The sequence below is a fragment of the Furipterus horrens genome, unplaced genomic scaffold (genome assembly GCF_987537825.1).
Source record: "Furipterus horrens unplaced genomic scaffold, mFurHor1.1.pri manual_scaffold_10, whole genome shotgun sequence".
Lineage (NCBI taxonomy): Eukaryota > Metazoa > Chordata > Mammalia > Chiroptera > Furipteridae > Furipterus > Furipterus horrens.
This window is the reverse complement of record NW_028327180.1, coordinates 72712974-72738177: the sequence shown is the minus strand read 5'-3', so window position 1 is coordinate 72738177 and position 25204 is coordinate 72712974. Positions and strand designations below refer to the sequence as shown.

The following is a 25204-nucleotide window of genomic DNA, read 5'->3' as shown; positions in this document are numbered from 1 at the left end:
GATCTGCACACCCTTTCCTCACCCTGCCACCTATCCGTGGCCCACATCCATCACCACACCCCTGACTTGAAAAGTTGCCCCAAGCTCCAGATGCACATTTCCAACAGCCCACTGACATCTCCACTTGTGTATCTAATAGGTACCTAAAACTTTTAAAACAAATTCTTCAACCTGATTTTTCCCCAGTCACCTCCCCCAAGTAACATACTAAATGGTGCCACTCTCCAACCACATGGGAAAGTCAGAAACCCAGGGTCAGCGTGTCCTTTCTCTTACCACCACCTTCCATCCATCAGCAAGTCCTATAGCTTGTTTCTTAAAAATATCTCCTATTGATCCACTTCCTTTGCTTTCCAAAACCACCAACCTAGTCCAAGCCCTCATTATCAGTCTCCTAGTCTAATATCTTCCAGTCTCTCCCCACCCGCACCACAACCCATTATTTCATAAACAGCCAGAATGGTTGCTTTTTTATTTAAAAGAAAGAAGGTCTCATTACTTTCTTCATTAAAACTCCTCAGTTGCTTCTGAATAAAATCCAAATGCCCCAGCACGGTCTACAAGGCTGTGAATGATTGGGCCACTGCCCATCTTTCCCCCTCAGTCCTATACTCTTCTCCCACTCCCCACTTGCAGTGCTCCACCGTCCTTGCTGTTCCCCCAGCAAGCCAAGTGCCTTCACACTGGCAGGCCAAGAGACTTCATGCCTGCTGCTTTCCCTCTCTTTCTGGAGTGCTCCTTCTCCCAGCTCTCCACCAGTCTTGCTTCTTACCCTGAAGTTTCAATGTTTCATCTCTTTACCGAGGCCTTCCCCATTCACCCAGCCTGAAGTCTCCCTCCACATCCCTTTGGTTTAGCTTCTTCACAGCACTGAATCTGTGTGTGTTTTCTGTTTTCTGTTCCCCATCTACAGTGGAAGCTCCATAAAAACAGGGACCCCATCTGCTTTGTTCATACTCTATCCCCAATTCCTAGCAATGACTGGGTACTCTACATATTTGTTGAGTGAATGAATGAACAAATGAATGAATGAATGAATAAAAAAATGGTAACTTTTTGGTTCCAAGGTTTATTAACAGTGTCCCATCCTTTTTGGCTCCTCTTTTTCCCAGCTCCCAGCTCTAATCAACCTCCCCACTGTTGGGCTTCAATGTAGCCCCCCGAATGTAGGAAGTGGAGGTGGAGTAGGACAGACTTGAGCTCATTCAGATCCCTGGCCTCCAAATCTTTTTTTTCTTTAACAGAGTAAAACCATTCTTTTCAAACCCCAAGTCTCCCACAGAGCCCCAACATATTAAATATACAAAGCAGGAATTGCCCTTGTTGAGGAAAAATATGTGGGACTTACAGCTCTGAGGAACAGTTTGACATTCACTGCTCTCCTTATTTCAGTTACTTCATGGTACAGACACATGAGCAGAGGCCCAGAGAGGGGCCATGGCCTGCCTCCTTCTGGGCAGGACACAGCCTCTGGAGCCCTCAGTTCCTGTGCTACTTCTACTGCGCCACACTGGATTCTACAGCCTTTCCAGCCAGGGCAGAGGAAGCTCCCAACAGTGTCTGCCGAGGTGAGAGCTCAGGTCTTTTTGTTACCTTCTCCCTCCGATTGCTGGTCATGTGAGGGGCTGGCTGGAGGGTAGACTGGAAGTGCAGGGAGGTGGGGTGGGGAAGCCAGGTGTCTGTGCCGGGTGGCTATTGGGGCTCGGGAGTTGGGGGCTGGAGGGCTGGGAGGGGCTTCCCAGGCCTATGGTGGTTTCTCCCTTTCTCAGGATGAGGCTGCTGAGCTCCTGCAGCAGCTGTTCCTCCAAGGACGCATGTGTCTGGGAGCTGTTCTTTGAAGGAGGACCCAAAGGGGGCTCTGGTGGTCTCTCCTCCTGGCCTGCCTTGGAGAGAAGAGGTTGATCAGAGGACTTCTGGCTGGCAAGGGGGGTCTCTGACTTGGCTGTCTGCTCCCTCACAGCGGAGAAGGAGGTGGAGGTGTCCTCAGTCAGCTCTGGGAAGTCCCCCACTTCCTCATACACTGGCTCTTCATACGCAGGTTCCTCCAGTTCCTCTTGCTCCTCCACAGACCCTTGGGATGACTTCATTGGCTGGATGCGAATGGGTTGGCAGGGGACAGAGTTAGTTACCGGATTATTTATCGCTATCATTTATTGAGCTCTTGCTCTCAGCCAGATACTTCAGAATACTTCGCAGATATGGTATCAAAACAACGCTGTACGATGGGATACACTGACGGTGAGTGAATTGAGGCACAGAGGGGTTAAATACAATGGGATACACTGAAGGTGAGTGAATTGAGGCACAGAGGGGTTAAATACGATGGGATACACTGAAGGTGAGTGAATTGAGGCACAGAGGGGTTAAATACGTTGCCAAATGTTGAAGCTGGAGCTTGAACCCAGGTCTGTACTCCAAAATGCATTCACCTCACTGCTTTCTTTCTGTTTCTCTGATCTTGTAACCACTTCCCCCTTTCCTCACCACATCTCACCATCTCTCAATTTCTTCACTTTTCCTGGCCCCTACACTCTCTCACTTTTTTGGCTTGCATCAGGACAGATACAAAGAGCACACTGGCTCAGGCAACAGCACAGAGGAACCCAGCGCTGAAAGGCACACAGCTGGAGCAGGCACAGTACTCACAAAGAACATGGACAAGGTCCTCCGATTGTGAAGTCGCCTCTGGGAAGAGGTAGGGTGGGGATTCAGGGAAAGAAAGACACAGAGACACAGTGAGGCCTGGCAATAAAAGGTGGGCAGTGGGGATGCAGAGAAGGCACAGGGGGGACACTGGGCTTCCCGGTGCACCACTCCTCCTGCAGGGCACGGGCAGGGATCAGGAAGGGGATGAGGTGGGCTGGGATCTCACCAAGGTCTGATTGGCAGAGAGGAGGGTGGCCCCGCTGTCATCCCCGCGGATGGGTAGCAAAGGCATGGTGCCAAACTTCTGACGGGCAAGGTCAGATGAGGAACGGCGTCGTAAGACGACTGGCTGCTGGTCATCGTACTGGAGGGAGGGGGAAAGGGTGGCACAGGTGGGCATGGGAGGTACTGGGGGGTACTAAGGGGCAGAGCTGGGACCACATACCTAGCCCTCTGCTCTTCTCCTCACCTGGGCTTTGAGGATGCTGGTGGTCCAGTCCCACATCTCATCCTCATCAGTGCAGGACAGGTAGCTGGGGATGATAAGAGGGGAATTTAGGGACAGGAAAGAGGTCACAGCTATAGGGATGGAGAACAGGAAACGCGAGGAAATGAAGGAGAGGCAGCAGGTTTGGGCCGGAGGAGAAGCCAGACTGCACGGTACTCACAGGTGCATCTTCTCCAGTAACAACGTGAAGCCCCACCTGAGAGGTAACGGAGAACAGTTGATGGGGCGGTCAGAAAGACCAGAGGGGTGGTGGCAGAAAGGCCCTAGAAGTGTGGGCTAGGGAAGAAAACTCACGGTGTTGGAGGCTTTAACTTCTTGCGGATCCCCAGGTAGACCTTGGCACCTTCCAAAGGCCACTCCCGTTCTGGTTTAGAGCTCTGAGGACATGGATGGAGTCAGTGAGGTTCAGAGGTGAGAGAAGGATCACAGTTTATGAGGTTGAGAAGTCAGGGAAGCATTGGGGTTATGTGGTCACAGGGCCAGGGAAGCAGTGTGACTTGGTAAGGTTATGGGCTGTGGAGTGAGGGTCAGTGCAGTCATGGCCCCTCCCACACGGCCACCCAGTGTCCCTCCCCAACAGCCCCAGGGCCCCACCTTCTTCTCTTTGAGCAGCAGCAGGCAGCGACCACGAAGCAGAAAGAACCTCTCCTGGAAGCGGTTTCCCAGTAAGCGGGGTGGTTCCTCTCGACACCGCAAGAGCCCTACCCTTGGGCTCTCCCGCCGGACACCTGGGTACAAATGGGCAGTACTAGGTGGGGGGAGTCCTGGGAGAGAGGCCTAGAGGTGCTGGGCTGAAGAAGGAGGCTCACCTGTGAAGAGGCAGCTGGCCTGGGCCAGGGAGACTTTTCGCAAGAGCAAGGAGGCCGAGCAGGGCTCTGGGAGATGACACCATTGTAAGGCCTGCTCCAGGACTCTTTCCTTGGGGTGCAGTGGCCGCTCTAAGGGACAAGGTGGGGGTGGGTATCAACCAGAAGCTCCATCCACAGCCTGGAACTCCTTTCCTGCCTAGTCACTCAGTCATTCGTCCATCCCCCCTGCAGCCACAGGCATTTATGTTAGCACCGACTCTCTGCCAGGCACAGAGCTGGCCGCGGGGAGGCAGCGGTGAACGTGAAACACATGACCTGCCTTCACAAAGCCCACAGCCTAGTGAGGTAGCAGACAGTAAACAGGTAAGGAAACAAAACAATTAAAAACAAATAATTATTTTGAAAGAAACAAGAAACTGAAAAAGAGTTAACAGGGCAGGTACTGAGAAACTGTGATAAGGCAAGGCTTTTCAGAGGGAACATTTGTAGATGAAACTCAGAGAACCAAAGGGTTAGGAAGAACAAGTCATGCCCACATCAGGGGGAAGAAGATTTCAGGCATGACAAAATGCAAGAACAAAGGCCCTGAGTAAGGAATGATGTGTTTGAGGAACTGAACAGCCAATGTGGCTGGAGCAAAGAGAATAGGATAAATTATGCGAGATGGGGTCTGAGAAATAAGACGCTCAGGGTCTTGTGGACCACAATAAGGAACTTGAATTTTAAGTCCAATGGGAAGCCATTGGAAGGTTTTGACTGTGGGAATGGCATGATTTTATCAGCAGGCAAGAATGGAATACTGGCCAGCTATTGCCTTTCTGGGACTGTACATGTTAGTGGTGACTTTGATCAGGGTGGTGACAATGGTGGGGATGGAAAGAGTGATAGATGTGAATGGAATCTGCAGAACTAGTTAGTTGGGTTGAGTATGAAGACAAAGGAAAGGGAAGAGCTTCAGAGGACTCCTAAATGTCTGGCCTCTATATGAATGGTGGTGCCACTGGCTAAGTTAGGGAAAACTAGGAAATGACCTGGGCTTTTTGTTAGGGGAGGGGCTGGGAACTGAGTTTGGTCTTAGTTTACATTTGAGAGGCTTATGAGAAGTACAAGCAGAAATGCCAAGTAGACAGCTGGACATGTGAGTCTGGAACTCAAAGAGGTCTGGTATGGAGATAAAATATTGCGAGGCCAGCCTATTAATGGCATTTAAAGCCATGGGGATGGATGAGCTCATCCAAGGAGAAATGTAGACAGAGAAAGGAAAAAGGTCCAGGATTGGAGCCTGGGTCTCTCCAACATTTGGAATCTGGGCAAAAGAAGAAGAGAAGCCTCCTTCAAGGTGGAAGGGAAACCAAGGTTTTGCAGGCCCATGAAAATCAAGAGAGGAAAGAGTATCAAGAATGAGGGAATGGCCAACTGTGTAGATTGTCCCCTCAGATGCATAAGGAAATGTCTCCTGTATTTGGACCACATAGAAGTCATCGATGACTTCGACCCTCCAGCACACATGCACATACATGGTCATACTCACCAAGCTCCCCATGCTCGAGAATCTCAAATGTCACCCACAAGTCAGTCCCAGCAGCTGTTCCCCGGATTTCCAGTACCTGGTTAGTCAGCTCCTCCGCAGTCAGTGTTGGGGACACCTGGGGTCAGGGCAAAAGCAGAGGACCCCTGCCGGTCAGGCCATTGCCCCTGCCCCACATCATCATCTCATCTCCCCTCCTGTGTCCTTGGGACTGACCTTGAGGGTGACACAGTTGTCTGGGAGCTGTTGCTCTATATAAACCTCCATGATGAGGTCTCCAGCCTGGGACAGCTGAGGGAAGGGGAAGAGAAGTCAGGAGCACACGAAGGATGTAAAGAACCAAGGCCAGAGGACTCCTCATCAGCATTCCTCCTCACCCCAAAAAAGTCTACTCCTGATGCTCACCCCTAACATGGCTCAAGCCCTTAACAGGGAGAACTCCAGGAGTGGTGGGACTCGATCTCCAGGCTGCTTATGTGCTTCCTGAGATAGTGCTTGGGAGGCTAGGTTTGGAGTCAGGCTATCTGGGTTCCGACTCTGCCAGTCTCTGCAGTATGACCTTGAGTGACTCTCCAAGCCTCAGTTTCTTATTTGAAAAATGGGACTACCTACTTCATGGAGTTGTGTGATACTAACGTGAGATTACAGGTGCCTGAAATAGAGTAAGTCCTCAGCTATTTACTATGGCATTTATTACTAGTATTCTTAGCTCTGTCTAATTTAGCTAACTCTTCCTTGGATCTCTTACATGTGGAACTGAAGTGCTTCTGCAACTATTTCGTAATGGAGAATCCTCACGGAGAAATGAATGTATCAAATCTTGAACCAAATCCCTCTCCCCAAAGTACTCCTATGCCCAGAAACAGAAGGTCAGCTTCCTATCTTGATGTCCCCTCCTGGCCTACTCAGAAGCCCAGGTCAGGACAAGTTACCTGCACATCCTTCCAGGTGGTTATAAGACTGACCTCCAAGTCAATCTGAGCTACCTGGTCAGAGTCAATCTGTGGAAGAGCCAAAAGGAGTATGTGTGTGGTGGGGGTGGATACTGGGAAAGAAGGGGAGCAGGGAGAGATGCGACGACCGGAGAACCTGTAGAAGAGGGTCAGAGTCTAGAAGAGCTAGGGACCAATCCGGCAAGGATGTTAGAAGCGAGGTTATGGGTAAGGAAGGTTCAAAGCTCTGGGAGGTCGTTCCTGATGCTGAGGTATTCAGAGGGCTAGGGGCTTGTTGGCGTGAGGAAGAGGGACTGTGGGTCAGGGGTGGAGAGAGCTTACATCAAAGACAGAGACATAGCCGTCGATGAGTTCCTGCAGTACCCGCACCTCGTGTTCCCCACGCCCATCTGTTTGGAACACACTGGGCGCAAACAGCAGGGCGAGGTTCCGCGTGCACATCTGGTTTAGAGCTGCACACTTCTGCACCCTGCGGAGGGATGTGGGGGTCATGAGGAATGCGGTTTGTGCTCACCTGTATGTCAACACATCTATTCATTCAGCAAACACTACTGAATCCCTACTGTACACTTGGGATGTGACAGTGAGTAAGACACAATACTGGCCTCAAGGAGCTCCCAGTCTAGGGGACAGACAGACAAGGAATAGGTGATTGTAAAGACAGTAGGGGTCAGCAAACTTTTCATGGAACAGACAGGAAATACTACAGGCTTGTAGGCCATACAGTCTCTGTCACAACTCCTCGGGTCTGCTGTTGAGGTGTGAAGGGAGCCAACAAAACGAATGGGCATGGCTTTACACTTTATGTACAAAACCAAATTTACAGAACAGGCAGCAGTCTGGATTTGGCCCATAGGTCATACCTGGCCAATCCCTGTGATACAGCGTAATTAATATATAATATAGCTGGGGTTCACCCTAGAATCATTTAAAGACCTGTCGCCCCAACAGAGACTGGTAAAGATAGATCTGCATCTTATTCCTGTCTCCTACATCTACTCCTTTGCTTGGCATAGAATAATAAAACCAAATAATATTGACAGCTCACCATTTCTGAATGCTTACTACACACATGCCAGGTGCTATAGTTAAGAATTTTACAAGCATTATCTCAATGCTTATATCACCAGTGACGTGGACACTATTCATTCCATCATCTTTCTTTTACAAATGAGGAAACTGAGGCTTAGGTCTGTCTGACCCAAGTCCACAATGACACTTGATGCTGTAATATCTTTGCTTAACAATTGTTTGTGAGATGGATGAATGAACGTAAGTGAGGGGGCTGGACAAAAGTGAAGAAGGGTCAGTGAGAAGCTAGTAAGGGCTCTGCCAGACTGACCGATAAAGATGCCCAATGAGGGTGGCCAGTGTGCGGCGGTTGACCCTCGGCAGGCAGCCAATCACTTCTTTGTATTTCTCCAGGCGCTGATTCTTCTGGGGCAGTTCTGAGATGGAATGGGGAAGAGTTGGAGGGGATCAGGGGAGGGAGAGTGGAAGAATCTTTAGAGTAAGAAATCCAGAATGGATGTGTTTCTGCCCCCTTCCCACCTTGCCCTGAGCTGAGTCCCTGGGTGATCCTTCAGTGGGGGGAGCGTTAGGGAGTGGGGCTGCCCAATCCCACAAGAGAGCCTCAGGGATTCTGGTGGGGTGGGTGGAGTTCCTGATTGCCCCTAGTTGCCCAGGAGGAGTTCTTAGGGATCTTGGGAGTACCAGCAGCCTCCCTCCAGCGAGGCAGCAACCGTGCAGAAGTCACGGGGTCATCGAGCTCTCGAAAGAATCGTTTGAGTGTGTCCGTGACATCTTCCACAAAGTGCTCCCCTGGTCGGAGCTTCACTGACCGGGCATCCCGCCGGAACTCAGCCAGGAGCCGCAGGCTGCGGGCACGGGCACCCCCTTTCCGGTATATGCCTTCCAGCCGGAGCCCTGAGAACAGCCAGTATCTCTGCTCACCACTTCCCGAAGACCCCCAGCACCCGCCCAGCATCCCATCTGTGACCCCCTACATGGTGTGTGGCTGTTGGGGGGGCCACAGAGGAAGAAATCCTCCTTCATGGTTTTGCTTTTCATGGCCCTGCTCAGTCCTCATCCTCAGAAAGTCCTTACCCAAGCACCCTATCACACATAGCAGCCCCCATCACTGTCTCCTCATTTTTAAACAGCACTCTCTGAAATCATGTTATAGGTCCTAGTTATTTGAAGATTCCACATTTGCAAATTAATCTACTAGCTAAAATGTATTTGTAACCCCCAAATCAATACTGGTGGCACTTTTTCAGTCATGTGTGAACATGCGCAGAGTGGAGAAAAATTTGAGTTGCCTGTTGGACACATTCCCAGCTAAGGTCGCATACAGTAAACAGGTGTCTTTTTCATGATATATTTAGAGCCATGTATTTTTTTTGCATTCTGTGTGTTTGTCTGGGTAATTTTGCTGTGTAAAATGGCCCCCAATTGTAGTGCTAATGTCTGTCTACTGTTTCTAAGTGCAAGAAGGCTATGATGTGCCTTCTGGAGAAAATACATGGGCCACAATGTTGCCTTAGGCAGGGGATGTAGTGCTTGTTGGCCATGAGTTCAATGTTAAAAATCAAAAATACATATTAAATAAGGTGTCTTTAAACAGAAACACACATAAAATAAGGTCATGTATTGATTGGTTGATGAAAATATGACCAGAGGCTCTCAGGAACCTCGCCCTGTATTTCCACTGGGGCAACATTCAGTATGTATTGACTCAGTGTTTGTGGTAACTTCATTGAATGTAACTACCCCAAATGATGAGAACTGATTGTATTTGTTTTCTTAGTCACTACCCATCTCTCCCACTAGTCTCTGAGCTTCATAGGACCTTCCCTATTCACTGCCATATCCCTGTATCCCACACGTGGGAGCAGCTCAACAAATATCTGTTGGATAAAAAGTGGCAATGCAGGAACCGTGGAGGAGGAGACATGAACACCCACTCCCTTTCTCCAGGGCTTGTTCATTCACCCTCTGACTTAATACCTCCTTTGACCACAAGTGAGGCTGAGAAGAGGGCAGGGGTCTAGTGAGTGGGGGAAGTCACTGCATGAGGCTACCACCAACGCATGGAGAATGTCATTAAGCCACTGCCTATCCACTGTCCTGGCTGTAATGTAAGCACAACTATTTGTAGGTTCATGAATGTGCTTTTTCCCCCTTTACTGCCTTCCTTAGTTTTCTGTGAATGTTCCTTCTCAAGAGTTCAGCCTTCTAATGGGGATTCGGCCAGGAGATAGATTCTACTTGGTCCTCACTTGGGATGGAGAATAAAGCAGAGGCCAAAAGCTTACAAAGAATTCTGGGAACCACTTGCATAGCTGATCTTTTATGCCTGGAAAACCTCCCACACAGAATAACTGTGTTTCAGCCTTCAAGGATTTGGCTGCGCAGCTTGGCTCTGGCCCTGTGGCTGCCCCCTCTTCATTCTCCATGGGTCTATGTCTCTAGTCACATTTCAGTGCCCCACCCTCTCCATGCCCATGCCCCGGAACAGCTACCTTGGAGCACTGACTACCTGCTTGGTCTTGTGCTAAATGCTCTATAGGTGTCATCTTACTATCACAACTATTCTGGAAAATAAGGACTGTTGGTGACCCCAGTTTACAGATAAAGAACAAAGGCTCAGAAAGGCAAAGCAGCTTGCCCAGAGTCACTCAACAGAGGCTGTCAGTCTGCAGGCCCTTGTTCCCCTTCCCATATTGGCTCAGTAGTGGCCAGTACCCACTCACCGTGCTGGGTGACAAAACTGATGCAGGCATCCACGATGATGGGGATGTCACCTCGGCTCATCTGCTGCTCCTGCAGCCCTGTGCCACCCCCACCGGCTGCTCCCCCAATGGCTGCATTCCACGCTGAGAAGTCCAACCGGCCCTCTCCCTGCAGATACAGGGTCCTGAGACCCAAGAGGCCCCAGGTCAGTGCCACGCCAGAGGATCCACCAAGAGGCCCAGAATAACAAGGACCAGGTTTCCCAGAGTCACCAGCAGGGGACAGCAACACCCAACCCATACAGGGACTCTGAACTACGGAAGGGACTTTGAAGAAGTGAGCAATGGTCCAGCAGGCCAGGGTGAAAGGGTGTGTGTGGGTTGAGCTCTAGAAAGGGGCCGCCTAGAGTCAAGGGTTGGGGCAACAGTTACCTTCCTGTCTCCACCAGGACCAAATGCTCCTTCTTGTCTGGGGTGTCAGCTGCTGAGACTACACCTGGGAGGAGAATCATGGAGATTATCATCGTTTTCAGTACCAAGACTAATGTTTATGAAACATTTAAGGTATGTAGGTGCTAGCTAGGAGCCTTACAAACAATGCTGCATTGAATCCTATGAGCTACGAATTATTGTCCCCATTTTATAGGAGACACATAAAGCTCAGAGGTTAAGTAACTTGCCTCTGATGACCTGCTATAAAATGGCAAAGCTAAGCTTGAATTCAGGTATCTTGTTTCCAAAGCCCTAAAACATTACCCTATACTGTTCCTCTTTCAAGAGAAAGTGAGAGTACCCAGTACCCTCTCCCAGTTCCCAACCAGTAAGTGACTGCAAATAATGATAATAACAATAAGATTTATAACACAATCCTGGCTGGTGTGGCTCAGTGGACTGAGCACCAATCTGCGAACCAGAGGGTCACTGGTTTGATTCCCAGTCAGGGCACATGCCTGTGTTACAGGCTAGATCCCCAGCTAGAGGTGCATGACAGGCAACCACACATTGATGTTTCTCTCCCTCTCTTTCTCTCTCCATTTCCCTCTCTCTAAAAAATAAATAAATAAAATCTTTAAAAAAAAACAGCAAAAAAAAAAAAAAAAGGGTTTATAACATATAACATTTACTGAACACTTACAAGATGCCCAGGCTCTGAGATAAATGTTTTACATGCATTGCCTATTTGAAAGTCACTATAACCCTGTTATTGTGCCTACTGTAAAGATAAGGAAACTAAGGCACAGAGAGGGTAAGTAACTTGTCTAAGATCACACAGCTAAGAAGTGATGAAGTGTGTGGGTTCTAAATCTGGGAAGTTTGACTCCAGAGTTTGTGCCTGAATCCACTGTGTTCTGCTCTTTCCCTTAGGAACCCCCAGACAGATGACAGTCCACTCCTCCCCCTTCCATGGCCACCCTTCACCCCTGTCCCCACCCCTACTCACTGATCTCCTGTAGCCGCCGAAGATGCACCATGTCCTCAGGGACTGTGGGGCCAGGGCCCGGTGCTGGACACAGGAAGAGGTGGTCACCACGAAGAAGTCCAAACCCTGATAGCCAGAGGCCAGGAGCCAGGGCTGTATAGGAGGGGGACCGCAGCCACAGGCGGCCCAGCCGCACCAGCCCAGGGCCCAACAGCTGGTGACAGCTCAGCGGGGAGAACCACTGTGAGGCAGAAGGAGGACATAGGCGGACAGGAAGATGGCAAGAGAGACAAGAGGTCAGGGGGAGAGAGTGAGAGGGCCAAGGAAAGGCAGAGAAAGACATGAAGAGAAAGCAGAAGAAAAGAGAGGAATGAAAAGGGATGGGGCGGGAGTAAAGGAAAAATCCAAGGAGAAGACAGAGATGGATAGAGAAACACAGGACAGAAATTCAGTTCAATTCAATTTGCTCCAAACAACACAGAGAAGATCCCTGTGTGACATTATGCCCTTAATTGGGATGTAGGGGTAAGAAAGAACAGGTCTATAACTAGAGTCACAATGCCCGGGGAAGTCTCACCACACCAAGGGGCTGGGGAGAGGCTTTGTGGAGAAAGGACTGTTTGAGGTGGACCTCAAAGCAGTACTTCTCAAACTACCTGTGATGAAGGAAAAGGGGCCTTTTCTTTTCTTTTTTAATTTCTTAACTGTGATTAATCAATGCTTTAATAAAAAAAACAATAAAAATGAATCACTACAAAAGTGAAATGAGAAAAGCACATACAAAATATAAGCCCCCAATTTTTACAATGGGAGCTCACCCATGAGTCACTTGGTCCAACTGTTATGAAGATTCTGAAAGCTGACTCTTGAGTTCTGTACATAACAGAGAGCCCATGGGCCCGGACGGTGTAACAGTCTGCAGCCCACACGCTAGGCAGTACCACTGCCTTAAAGGATGGGCTGCATTTTTTGGCAAATGTGAATAATAATAAGATAATAAGAGGAGACTTGGGCCCAGCTGGGAGGGCCACAACAGAGCCATTAAAGGACACAGAGAACAACTTTTGGGGTGAGAAGTTACAAGGGAATCGGGAGACTGGGGTCAGAGGAATGTCAGAGGCTGCAAAGATGACCTGGAGAGGCCAGAAGGAAGCCTCTGGACCTTGCAATAGGGAGTCACTAGCCCCCCACAGGGAAGCAGAAGGGTATGGCCGAGGAAGGCAGCTGCAAGGGGTTATAGAAGGAACTACAGGCTGCCAGGGCACAGGACTTCCTGAGAAGTTGACAGGAGAGCACCAGGGTGATGAGCTGAAGGTGGAGCAGGGCTGAGGGCAAAGCTGTTTTAGGACGGGAGTGATTATCATGATCGCCGCTGCTGCTTCAGCACCCACAGACAGTGGGCTTGCTGGAGGCCAGGAGTGTGGACCTCACGTGTCTCTAATTCTTAGCCTTAGGGAGTGGGTCTTTCATACCCACTCTATCCCTATGGAAAAGCTCACAAGGTTGAGAGGTGAAGGGCTCAGTCCCAGGATGTCTGATTCCAGAATCTGAACTTTTAATTCCAGGGGGAGGGTACAGGATGGAGAGAGACCTGGCAATGGAGAAGCTGGGACAGATGAAGGCAACTTTGCCTCTGGACCTGGAGAACTGAGGCAAGAGGAATGGGAGGCAGGGGCAGCTTCTCTGTGGGAAGAGGCCCAGCACAGTGAGGTTTAAGCCATGAGCTTTGGGGACAGATGCCTGATTTTGGTCCTGTGCTCTTCTGCCTTCTGGCTCTGTGACCTTGACCAAGTAAGTGACTTCATAGCCTCTGTGACTCAGTTTCTTTATGTGACACATTAATAATCCTTACTCTGAAGGTTGGTGTGAAATTAAATGAGATATCAAGGGGGCAGTGCTTACCACAGGGCCTGGCACAGACTAAGTGCCCAGTCCACCTTAGCTGTTAACAGAAGGGGTGGGAGTGGCTGTAGAAATAGAGAGGACAGGATGGGGGCAAATGGGGACAGGAGAACCATGAGCTGTCCGGGAGGGGTCTCTGTTATCTCACCTTGCCCATGGCGCTGACCCAGGCCTCCAGACTGTCAGCTCCATCAGTGCCAAAATGCTGGATCCTCCCCCCGGTGAGGATGAGCTCGAAGGAAAAGGGGAACCTAGAGAGAAGATGAAGTCAGGGGAAAGAATGGGGGCCAAGAAGGGAGCTTCAGGTTCAAGATCAAGAAGGAAGGGGAGCTCAGTGAGCATGGAAGGCTGTTACCTGTCAAGGTCACCTGGGTCAGTAGGTGGAGGGCTCACACCCAAGCATACAATATCCTGGGGCTGGATGAGGCTGAGGGGTTCAGGGCTGCTCTCTGATGCAAACATTTCCAGAGCCGCTCCCAGCACACACCACATTCGGGAAGGAGCTAAGGGGAAGACTGACAGTCAGCAGGCAGAAGACCTCTGTCCCCGCTGTCAGAATTCCCATTTCCCAGATCTTCATTTTCTGCCAAGCCCTCGGGGCTATATATGATCTCATGGAATCTTCACAACAACCCTATGAGATGGGTATTTTATTCACTCCTGTTTTACAGATGGGGAAACTGAGGCTCAGAGTTTGAGTACCTTGCCCAAGTCTCATGGGTAGGAAGCAGTAGTGCTGAGATTTGACCCTGACAGTCTGACTTCAAAACACAATGCTGCCACCTTACCTCTTGCACCCAGCCCACCCCTGGGCATGACCCCCCTTTCCCATGCCAGCCTTCTCTTCCCTGTCCTGATATGGTACATCTGCACCCATCCCAGTTTCTCCAACTCCTCCCATCCCTTGGCTTCCCCTTTACCATCCCGGCCCCTGCGAGGTGGTGGGGGTCCAGCTTTGTTGCTGATGGGACCACAGTACAGGAAGCTGCTGTAAGTGGCCGGTACCACCACCTCATTGTACACGCCAAGGGAGGAGTCTGTAAGGGAAAGAAATAGTGGTCAGGTTGGGCCAGTACAGCCGGATGGTCTGAGCTCCTTAGGGAAGGGACTGGATTGAGAAAGACAGTGGGACCAAACTCCACTGGCAGCGTAGCTCCATAGAGCCCAGTTGGGCTGGACTACTCTCCACTCAGATTAGAAAAGATGGTAGGATGAGGCCTCTAACCCAGCCTTTGCCCACTGCTTCTCCCCACTAGCCAGCCTACCAGGCAGTCAGTCCTGGGAGGAGGACTCAGAGCATGGGTCATCTGTAAGTGTCTCAGCCCCACTGACCTGACCACTGGAGGCCAGCATCTTTAGATGACGATTTCTATGACCAGACTGCCCCCAGGGAGATGAGACCTGGCCTATGAGCTAACCCTGTCAGGGGCAGACCATCACTAACATTTCAAACATCCAGACCCACACTGCAGGTAGTGGCCAGTGTCAGTCATTTCATAACATCAGGAAACAGGCCCCGAAGGATCTAGAGGTTTGGGAAACCACTCAGGCTGGGCCCTTGTAATGGACTTGGTCAGGGGTTGATTGCAGCTCCATGGAAGAACCAAGGCACGGGGTGGTGCTGAGAATTGCTGCGGGGAGAGAGAGGAGGTGTTTGCAGGGATTACCTGGGGGCAGGAGACTAGGGAAGCTGCCATCGGTGGCCAGGGGAGACCAGGGCTCCTCGCCCTCAGAGGTTTCAACACAGAGAAGCTGGGCCATGCTCTTCAGTAGGTTGGGTCCTGCCACAGCGGCACACAACGCCTACAAGGAAGTCAGGGATTCTGTTAGCCCTGCAACCCAACCTGAGAGCCCTGGGGACAGTCAGCTAGCCACCAAAAAGAGCCCCTTTTCCCCCCAAGCCTAAGAATTTCAACTCAGAGACTGCTTTTCCCCTGCCCATCAGCCCCAACTGGTCCCTCCTACCTGGAGGAGTTGGCTGTGATCTGGATACTGAGGGTGGGGCTTCCGGAAGAGACCCAGCCGGTACTTCCGGGAGATAAACTCTCCCCGTGGGCCTGGTGTTGCATCTGGATGCAGCCTCTCACCTGGGGGCAGGGTCGCTGCCCAGAAGCGGTTGGCGCGATCATTTCCCAAGACGATGAACAACTGCAAGATGACAATGGGCAGAGGAGAGTGACAAAAACTCCAAAGTTTCCAGACATTCCAATCCTGTGTCCCTAAGACCTTTCTTGGATGTTCTCCTTCCATCCCCCATATTCTCCCTCTTCAGACTTCTCACCTGCACTATCTCATTACTCCAGACACTCGTGTCCAGCTTCAGACTCTGCACTTTGGAGATACCAGAACCCAGAGCCCGGTGCTGACCTGTCAGGGCATGAGAGGCATGTGACATGGGTACCCTGTGCCCTCCCACAACAGTCCCCCTTCTTCTCCCCAGTTCAGCCAAAGGCTCCTGCCTCACCTGCACACTGCTTGCAGATGACCACTCCCAGGTTGACAGCAGCCCAGTCTGGGCGGGAGGCCCCACAGTCCGCACAGTGCAGGTTTGCCCGATTGGACCAGATCTTCTCAGCCACCTCGTAGTCAGACAGGGTCTCGGTTACTGCTTCCTGCAGAGCGGCCGCCCAGCTCTGCCGAGCACCCCCAGACTCGGCTGTGAAGCTGAGGGGTGGACAGCCAGTCTGTGGGCATGGACACCCCACCCCAACTTGTCCCATCCCACTGGCCACTCCTGCAGGAACCACCATGGGCCAGCCCAGACCCTCCTTGACAGCCTTGACCCTGCTCCCTGGACTCCCATCAGTGCACTTCCACTGACATCCTCCTGAGGAGGCCTCAGTCCTCTGCACCCCTGTGCCTCCCTCAAGTTTCTCCCCCCACCTTGCTTGCTGCCAGTCTTGGCCCCACCTGAAGCAGCGATGGGGTGTGAGCAGGTCGAAGCTGCGACTCTTGGTCTCCCGGACACTGCACCCCTGCAGTTCAATGAAGCAGATCCCGATGCCCAGGGAGAAGGCCTGATGGGGTCAGAGGGAGACTCAGTGAAGTGCAAGGATGGGCTAGGCCAGGCCCCTCGGCCCCGGACAACCCTCCTCACCTGCTCACTCTTGTACAGTGCTAACTCTCCAGGGCTCAAGGCAGCAAACACCTTGGCCTTGTGTCCACGCAGCTCCAGCATGCCTGTGCGGAGGGGTCGGGGTGGTTGGGGGGCCCGGGGGTGGCCCTGGAGACGCTGCTCCTTCAGGCAGGATTGCAGCGTGGAGCACCAAGTGTCCCGCTGAGCTGGTGGGGGGACAGAAAAGCAAGTATGTGGGCTGTGTGTTCACACGGTCTCCCCACCCCCGCCCTGACCCAGGGGGCCCTGGCCCTCACCCTCACTCTCTGTGCGGAACACAAACACCCTCTGGCTGGTGATGACCTGGAATTTGTTGTCTTTGCTGCTGCGGGTCATCTCGATGGCGGACAGAGGGATCACACCCTTGGGGAAGGGGTCCTGGAGAGAGCCCAGTGACCCACAGGGACAGAAACTCGGTCATGTGTGCTGACACCAGGGGCCAGCACCAACTTTTAATGAGATCAGCATTCATTCCACAAGCAGTGGGGTACAGCTGCTAACCTGGCTACCTTAGATGCTGATATCAGTCATGCGGTGACTGCATCCCCACCATGGGCTTCTTTCTGCCTTCCAACCCTGAGCCTCTCTCAGCCCTCCCTCTCCCGCTCCCCAGGCCCCATGTAGCATCTCCTGGACCCCCACCTTGTCACTGCCGAAGTACATCAGACTCCTCCCATTGAACTGCACAAAGCGCCTCTGGAAGACATAGTTTCTAGGGAAGGGAGGGGCAGAGATCAGTGAGTGGTGGAGGCTGGATCCCGGAGGAGCTCCTAGGGTCTGGGACACTTGGGACCTGACCTCCACTCCACTGCCCAGCCTCTCCCCCCTTCCCTTCCCAGCAGCCCTACCCCTGAGGGGAGAGCTTGTCTAGCCATCCACTGAGCAGGGGCGTGGGGCGGTCTGCCTTGGAGGAGAAGCTGGCGTAAGGTGAGATGAGGTCATCACTGGTCTCCTCTGTGTCCAGCGTGGGCAGTGAGAGGGTGGAATCCCCGGGCAGCTCAAGGCTGGCATAGCCAGCTTCCTCCCGTGTCTCTGCATCCTGCCTGCTGAGCCTTGTGTGGACCAAGACAGAGAGAGACACACATTAGACCCAATTCCCTGGACATCCCCACCATAGCACCTGGTAGAATGCCTGGCAGGCACTGGATCTGCTTTTCAAATGGGGAATAGGGAGGCTGGAAACCTATAAGATGAGCATGGGCCTTCTTCTATGAGCACACTTGGACTTGTCTTTGGGGAAATTTCAGTCCCTCTCCTCTGCCATTACTATTACTTGGGAGAAGAGTTGGGGAAGGGCTGGTTAGATGGTTTTCTGTCATGGTTGCTTATATCTAATCAGTAAGTTTTATTGGTTCCTCCTCCTAAAAGTTCTTGACTTTGTCTCCCTGGACCAAGTTCCCATCAGTAGTCACCAGGGTGATGCAATTACTTAACTGGTCACCTGCTTCCACTCTGGCCCTCCCTCCCTCATCCATTTTCCCACAAGCACAGATTGTTCTTTTAAAAATGCAGATGAGATCATTTCACTCCCCTGCAGGAAACCCTGTAACAACTTCTCATTTACACTTAGGATAAACCCGAATTCCTTACCATGGCCTCTGAGACCTCAGACAGTGAGACCATGGCTACTCCCCTGACCTCATCTTGTATCACCTGCGCCTTTGCTTACTACACATCGGCCACATTCTCCTCCCTCTCAGAGCCTTTGCACATGCTGGTCCCTAAGCTCAGAACATGCTCCCTTGGGCCACCTTTTCTCATCCTCAGGCCTTTGCTTATGCCACCTTCTCAGAAAGTCCTTTCTTATTTTCTATTACTTTCCAGTGGTTCTTAACCTCAGCAGCACATCACTTGGGAAACTTAGAAATTCTGCAATATGGGCCCCATACCAGACACTTAAATTTGAACTCCTGAGATGGGGGTCCAGGCATCTGTAAGTTTTAAAAGTTCCCTAGACTGAGAACCATCCCTCTATCTATTTACTCCCTACTTCCCTGAGAAATTGAAGCAATCAGACAAGAACTGCCACAGACTCCCAGTGCCTCAATCTATCCAATTTCACACATACTCTACTTCCCTCCTGTTACTATAATTAACACCCCTGTCTAAAGCCAGTCCCCTCTGTGCTCTGAATCCTGTTCCTCTCACCTACACAAGGACATTGCTCCAGACTTTCTCCCCTTTCCCTCCCCTACATCAGCTAATTTTCCTTCTCTATTGGATCATTCATGTTCACCTATAAACACAGGTAACATTTCAGCCTATAAAAAATCCTTTCTTAACTCCACTTCCACTACTGACAACCACTCCAACTTTGTTTTTCTTTGCAGAAAAACTCCTGAAGAATGTTGTCTATACATTTCCAGCTCCTTCCATTCTTTCTTGAGCCCGCTCTGATCAACCACCATGTTGCCAGCTCCGGAGGCCAGTTCTCAGCCCTCATCTTACTCGACTCTCAGCTGCACCTGACACAGCTGACCTCTCCCTCCTCCTTACACATGTCCTTCACTTGGCTCCTACGACATCACATTCTCCTATTTTTCTTTCTCCTTCACGAGCTATTTCTTTTCAGTCTGTCTTGTTGATCCTTCCTCTTCTCCCAAACCTCTTATGTTGAAGTGTGCCAGGATGCTGAGCTTGATCCTCCACTCTGTAGACACTCACTCACAGCTGGCACACATGCATTTTACTACTGACAGCTCACAAATCTATCTCCAGCTTAGAGCTCTCCCCCGAACTTCAGACTTGCATATCCAAGGGTTTGTCTGTCATCTCCTCTTGGGTATATAATATACACCTCAAATTGAGCACATTCAAAACTGAACTCCTGGTCTGACCCTCAGCCCTCCCCATCTCAGACCATGGCAACTCCAGGAACTTTCAGTTGCTCAGCACAATGCTGTCCAACAGAAGTCATTGTGAAAGCCACATAGTATGTCATCTTAAATTTTCTAGTAGCCACGTTAAAAAAAAACAAGTGAAATTACTTCTAATGATATACTTTATTTAACCCAACACAGCCCAAACATTAACGTTTTAGTATGCAATCAGCATAAAAATTATTAAGATAATTTATTCCTATGTCTCTTATATTCATCTAGCATTGCCTTTTTTTTTGTACTAAGTCTTTAAAATTTGGTAGTTGTTTTGCTGTTATAGCATATCTCAGTCCAGCCTCGCCACATTTGGTCAGCAGTCATATGTGGCTAGTGGCTGCCACAGTAGACAGTGCAGGCCCAGACTGAAAGAAATCCTTTATGTCATTCTTAACTGGTCTTTTTTCTTACACACCCCAATTTACTAGAGCAGTTTGCCTTCAAAATATAACCAAAACCCAACCACTTCTCACCATCTGCACTACCTAGGCTCCAATGTCTCACCTAGATTACTGCAAAAACCTCCTAAGGGGTCTGTGCTTCTGCTTTTGCCCTCTACAGACCATTCCTAACACAGCAGCCAGAGGGACTCAAATTAAGTAGAACCCTTCCAGTGGCTTCCCATTTTACTTAGAGTAAAACTGAAAGTCCCACAAGGTCCTGCCCTCATTGGGCCCCTTTTATCTGACTTCATCTCCTCCCACTACTCCCACCCTAGCCCACTTTGCCCCAGCTGGCCCTGCCGCAGCTCCTGTTCCCCTGGGCACGTGACACACGGCCTCCTTGAGGCCTCTCTTCTGGCCTCTCCCACCTGCCTGGGACACTCTTTTCTCAGATATTGTTGTAACTGATTCTCTTACCCCCTGAATGTTTTTGCTCAAACATCATCTTAACATTCTGCATTCTGGTAATTCTTTTTTTTTTTTTTTTTTTTTTAAGATTTTATTTATTTATTTTTAGAGAGAGGGGAAGGGAGGCAGAAAGAAAGGGAGAGAAATATCAACGTGTGGTTGCCTCTCATGCACCCCCAACTGGGGACCTGGCCCACAACCCAGGCATGTGCCCTGACTGGGAATCGAACCAGTGACCTTTTGGTTTACAGGCCTGCACTCAATCCACTGAGCGACACCAGCCAGGGCCATTCTGGTCATTCTTAATGAAAAATTGCAGTCTACTTTCCACCACAATCCACCTTAACCCTCTTACCCGGCTCTGCATTTTCCTATGCCACTAAACACTTTTTAACATATGGTGTAACTTACTTATTGTACCCATTGTTAATTGATCATCTCCCAACGAGGCCAGGGATTTCTGACCTATCAGGTTTGTTAAATGAAAGAATGAAAAGCATTGCTCCCTATTTTAAATTATATGTCCATTTGTCAACTTGTCTTTATTTCCTGTCTGCTCCACTGAGTCACAAGCTGCCTGAGGCAGAAACTAGGTCTGTAATGTTCGTCTGTATCTGAGATACAGATACAGCTACAGACCCACTGGCTGATGGGCAGTGGACATTCAATGCACACTTGATGAATAACTAGATCCATGGCTACCACCGGCTCCTCAAGCTTCCCCACTTTCTGCCATAGCCACCTGACTGACTACTTACCTGCGTTCAGCCCTGTCCTGAGAGAAGCCTCTGCTTTCTCTTCTGCTGGATGTCCCTGGGACCCCCACAGGCTGGACACCATAGTACAGGCAACCAGGGTCCATGATGTGCACTGTCGGGGGGAGGAAGATGGGAAGAGGAGATCAGGTGTCTGAGGTCCTGAAGGCACTGTCCCCCCACCACCCAGCCCATGGTAACCCACCTACCTGTGCCTGTGGTGGGCCTGAGGGCAGGAGTGGGGGCAGCTGTTTGGGAGCTGTCTGGAGCCCTGAGGGGAAAGACCTAGTGGTCATTAAGGGAGAAAGTAGGAAAGTCAAGCCCTCATGCTCTGCTTCTCTCTGCCCCCACCCAGCACTGGATCTCCAGGGACGCAACCCCACTTACGTGTCCTGAGCTGACTGTGCCCCGCCTCTTAAGTCCAGGCCGAAGTAGATGGCATTGGGCATCATCTCCACAGTATTCAAGGCTGAAGGCTGCTCAGAGGTGGAGGTGGGGAAATGAAGGGACCTTGGGCTGGACTCTGGGCTCCCGGGCACCTCTGGTCTCAAGAGAGCTGGGTTCAGCCCAGGCCTCTGGGTGGTACTGGGGCCACTGAGCCCACCAAATACTGTCCTGGGCTTAGGCACAGGCTTGGGAGGTTGGGCTTGGGGGGCTGGGCTGTGGGACGGCTCCATGGCACTCTCCAGCTGGGGATCCAGGGAGCCCTCTGTGGTGCCCACTTGCAGCAGGCGCAAGATGCGTTTCCGGTGCCCCGTGGCGCTGATGCCCAACTGCTTCAGCTCCTCGTGGCCCAGGCCGCGGACTGCACCCGCTGTTGCCAGGCCATGCCTCTGGAACGTGTCTGCATACTGCTCCAGGTGCACCGTGGCCAGCCACACAGTGATGTCCAGGTCCTGAGGGGCAGCCATGGGGGCTCAGGCCATTGCTAGGGGGAGGGGCAGGGTGAAGGGAGGGCTCAGGCTGAGATTCCCCTTCCCTGTCTCAAAGTCTGAGGCCTGGATGGGGAGCGGGGGTGCGGAGTACCAGACTCCAGTCTTCCTCCAAAGAAAAAGAACCAGAGGCCTTTGATCTGGAGGCAAAGCCATCCCAGGAGATCAGAATGAGCTTTCTTATTATAGGAAAATCCCTTCATTTGCAGATGAGGAAACTGAGGCCCAGATAGTGAAGAGACTTGCCCAAGGCTCACAACAAGCATGTGTTAGTGTTGGCCCCTAAGCTCCTGCCCACCCTGGATCGAGGTCAAGGCTCTGCCCCTGCAGGACTGCACAGTCAACTAAGTAAGAACAGGACAAGATACAAGGACCCTGGAGGGATTAGGTGGAGTCGGTTGGTGAGGAGGAGGGGACACATGATGTGGCCTGACCCTGTTGTGGCATAAGGTGAAGGCAGGGGCAGCTGTGGCATAGGAGGAGGTGCGGATCCCATCCCACTGTTTCCAGAGCTGAGGTACAGGGCCTGGCATCCTAATCCTAGTCATTCCCAGTTCCTCCTCCCCTTCCACCTATTGTCTCAGCTCAGACTTCCTTCCTGTCCCTACAGCTCTGGCCTCCCACACATCCTGCCTGTCTTGGCCAGGCTGCCAAGAGAGCCTTAACTAGTCTCAGCATGTGAGACCCTAGCCCTGGGCAGAGTGGGGATGGGGTGGAGAGATGAGGGACCAGAGCCCAGCGGTACTCCAGGGTCTTACTCCACTCCCCTACAGTATGTTCACACACATGTGCACATGTGCACAAGTCAGCACGCGCCCTGTAGGGGGCTCGGCGGTGTGAAATGACGTCCCCCTTACCTATGCTTTCTCCAGACCTTCCTTTTCCCTGCCCGTGCCCTTGGACTCAGGTCTCAAAAGTTCTGTCCCATTCGTCCACCCTCACCTTGACCCTGGTCTATTCCCTGGACCTCTCTCTGATTCTGTCCCCCTTGAGTTTTAGCTCGGCCTGTCTCTGTCTCTAACCCAGCCCATTTCCGTCTCTTCCTCCAAATCCATCTCTGTCCCTCTCCTTGTTTTGCTCTCTAAGCCTCTCCTTGCTGCAGTCTCTACCTTGAACCTAGATCTTCAGTTGCATCTGTGTCTCTGGCCACTTCTGACTCCAGCTCTCTGTCTTTCCCTGTTTCTCTCGTGCGGAGTCCTCACCAGGACTCCCCTCTCGCCCCAGCATCAGTTCTGGCTGCTCTCCGCCTCGCAGTGGCGGGCCCCATCCCCAAGCTAGGGCCCAAGTGCTGTGCCTCCGGCCTTGACTCGGACTCCAGTTTCCCGGTGACTCAGGCCCGGCTGAGGGCACGGGACTGGGAACCAGGAGGTGCACCGGCCAGGAGTGCGGGGGGCGGGCCGGGCAGCTCCGGGCCGCACGGGCTGCGACGAGGGAGGGGGCAAGGAGGGAGGGGGCAGAGGCCGGGCGCCCGCAGGGAGGGGCGGGTCGCGGCCGGGAGTGGTGGGGGAGGGCCGCCGGCGCGGAAGGGGGCTTGGGATTCCCACGGAGGCCCTCGAGGAGGTGATGGGGAGGAGTCTGGGCAGCAGGGGCCCGGGGGCGCGGGGGTCCTCACCTCTGCGCGGCCGTCGTCCGCTGCCCGGTGCCCGCGGGGCTGTCCGAAGCTCCGGGTCCCGCCGCGTCGGCCCCGCCTCCCTCAACCCTCCCCCGACGGGGCCCAGTCCCGCCCCGGCCGCCGTCCCCCCGCGGGGCCCTGGCCACTCCTTGTGCAAGCTTCTGCCTTCAAAAGCTTTGGTCTCCTTACCCAACCGCAGCGCTTATCTTGGGACTGGCCCGCTCAGCCCTCTCGGGGGCCGAGAAAGGGACCGGAACAGAGCTGGAGGCCGGACAAAGAGGCAGAGACCAGAACAGAGGTGGGGACAGGGGGAGAACCTGAGAGACAAGGAGAGCGTTGCTCCGGACAGCTGTGCGCCCCTCCTCGCCCTGCCCGGGCACCCAGTGCATGGGGGGCCGAAAGCTCGCCTGCAGAAGTCAGGGATGGTCGCCGGCTGGGGAAACCCTTCAGCAGCCTAGCGATCTGACCTGGGGCAGTAGGGACAGAGGCGCCACAGACGGGACCCCAGCCGCTTCTCCCTCCTCAAAGGCCCGGCCCAGGTTTCTTCCCAGGGATGATCTTTTCCCAAACCTGGGTGAGGGTAGGCTGGCGTCATGCCGGCACAGGCAACCAGCAAACAGCCCTTTCATCCTTGGGAGAAGCCCCTTCTCCTCCTTTCGCTGCAAACTTGTGTGTGTGGGGATGGAGGAGTATCTGAGGAGAGAAGGCTCCTCTCCCCTCCCCCATCTATGCTGGAGCCCCAGCCTTGAAATCTGTCCCCCAGCGTCGGAGGAACTTCCCCCTTAGAGCCCCGCCGGCCTTTAGTTTTGTGTGGTGTTGGGGGGTGGGAGTGGCTGCAGGCCGGCTGTTTTCCTGTTTGTACGAGAGGAAGTTGGCTGTGAGTCAGCAGATGAAGGAACTGTCAATAGCTGGGGAAAGACCCCTGCCTCTGGGGAAGTGGTTCCCACCTGGGGATAGAAACTCATCTTCAGCCTCCTGGAGCCCTACCCTCTGAGAAAGAGAAAAATAATATTAATCAATGACTAAAATGGGCACCAGTTGGGAACTGACTAGCATCCCAGGCCCTATGTAAACACTGATTTGCAAACTTCCGTTAATCCTCACAACAACCCTTAAGAGAGAGAATTTTGTTATCTCCACTTTCCAGATGGAGACATTTTTCTAGATGGGCAGTTGTGGAGCCAGGAGAATGTTCCTCACAGACCTCCAGCTCCAGGAGTGAAAATGGACCAAGCGTTCCAGCCGCTTCTCTCTGAACTCCATCAGCTCTTGGTCTAAAGCCAGCCTCCCACTGGGCTTCTTCCACCCAGCCCAGGATGAAGCTCAGTGGGGATGCTAAGGCAGGCCCATTCCTGGGAGACAGGAGACTCCTCTGACAGCTGACACTGGCTCAAGAATTGCCTCTGGCCTCGTGGAACTTTTCCTTCTACTGCATGGTGGTCTAGGGTGCTTTCTCCCACCTTCCTTCCCTCTCTCCTTCACACTGTCCCAGTGCCTGGCTCCCTTCCTTTCTCCCAGACATTCCCTTAATCAAATCCTTGCCCACCTCTTCCTGCCTTTGCA

At 52.0% G+C, this 25204-nt stretch overlaps 1 protein-coding gene across 1 annotated transcript; it reads right to left on the bottom strand.

The window, feature by feature from the left end:
* Nucleotides 1-1049: 1049 nt before the first annotated feature.
* ARAP3 (ArfGAP with RhoGAP domain, ankyrin repeat and PH domain 3) lies at nt 1050-24410 on the bottom strand. The gene is made up of 33 exons (XM_090288122.1): nt 23642-24410; nt 21485-22025; nt 21307-21368; nt 21101-21212; nt 17464-17667; nt 17258-17327; nt 16873-16993; nt 16598-16782; nt 16411-16517; nt 15965-16164; nt 15782-15867; nt 15466-15648; nt 15168-15303; nt 14421-14537; nt 13856-14003; nt 13649-13751; nt 11620-11839; nt 10611-10674; nt 10200-10363; nt 8158-8370; nt 7787-7892; nt 6766-6913; nt 6424-6492; nt 5708-5782; nt 5495-5609; nt 3964-4092; nt 3749-3882; nt 3449-3531; nt 3315-3350; nt 3116-3179; nt 2873-3010; nt 2647-2685; nt 1050-2090 (listed from the first exon to the last, which is right to left on the bottom strand). Exons 2-33 carry the CDS (start codon nt 22006-22008, stop codon nt 1614-1616), a joined length of 4632 nt encoding a protein of 1543 aa, XP_090144248.1. The 5' UTR covers nt 22009-22025; nt 23642-24410; the 3' UTR covers nt 1050-1613.
* Nucleotides 24411-25204: the final 794 nt, after the last annotated feature.

Coding starts and splice junctions, on each gene's coding strand:
- ARAP3 (XM_090288122.1), bottom strand. CDS start 22,008: ATGGCTGCCCCTCAGGACCTGGACATCACTGTGTGGCTGGCCACGGTG. Junction 14,004..14,420: donor ACCTCGCAGGGGCCGGGATG/GTAAAGGGGAAG, acceptor TCTTCCCCTTAG/CTCCTTCCCGAATGTGGTGT. Junction 6,914..7,786: donor CTCATTGGGCATCTTTATCG/GTCAGTCTGGCA, acceptor ATCCCTCCGCAG/GGTGCAGAAGTGTGCAGCTC.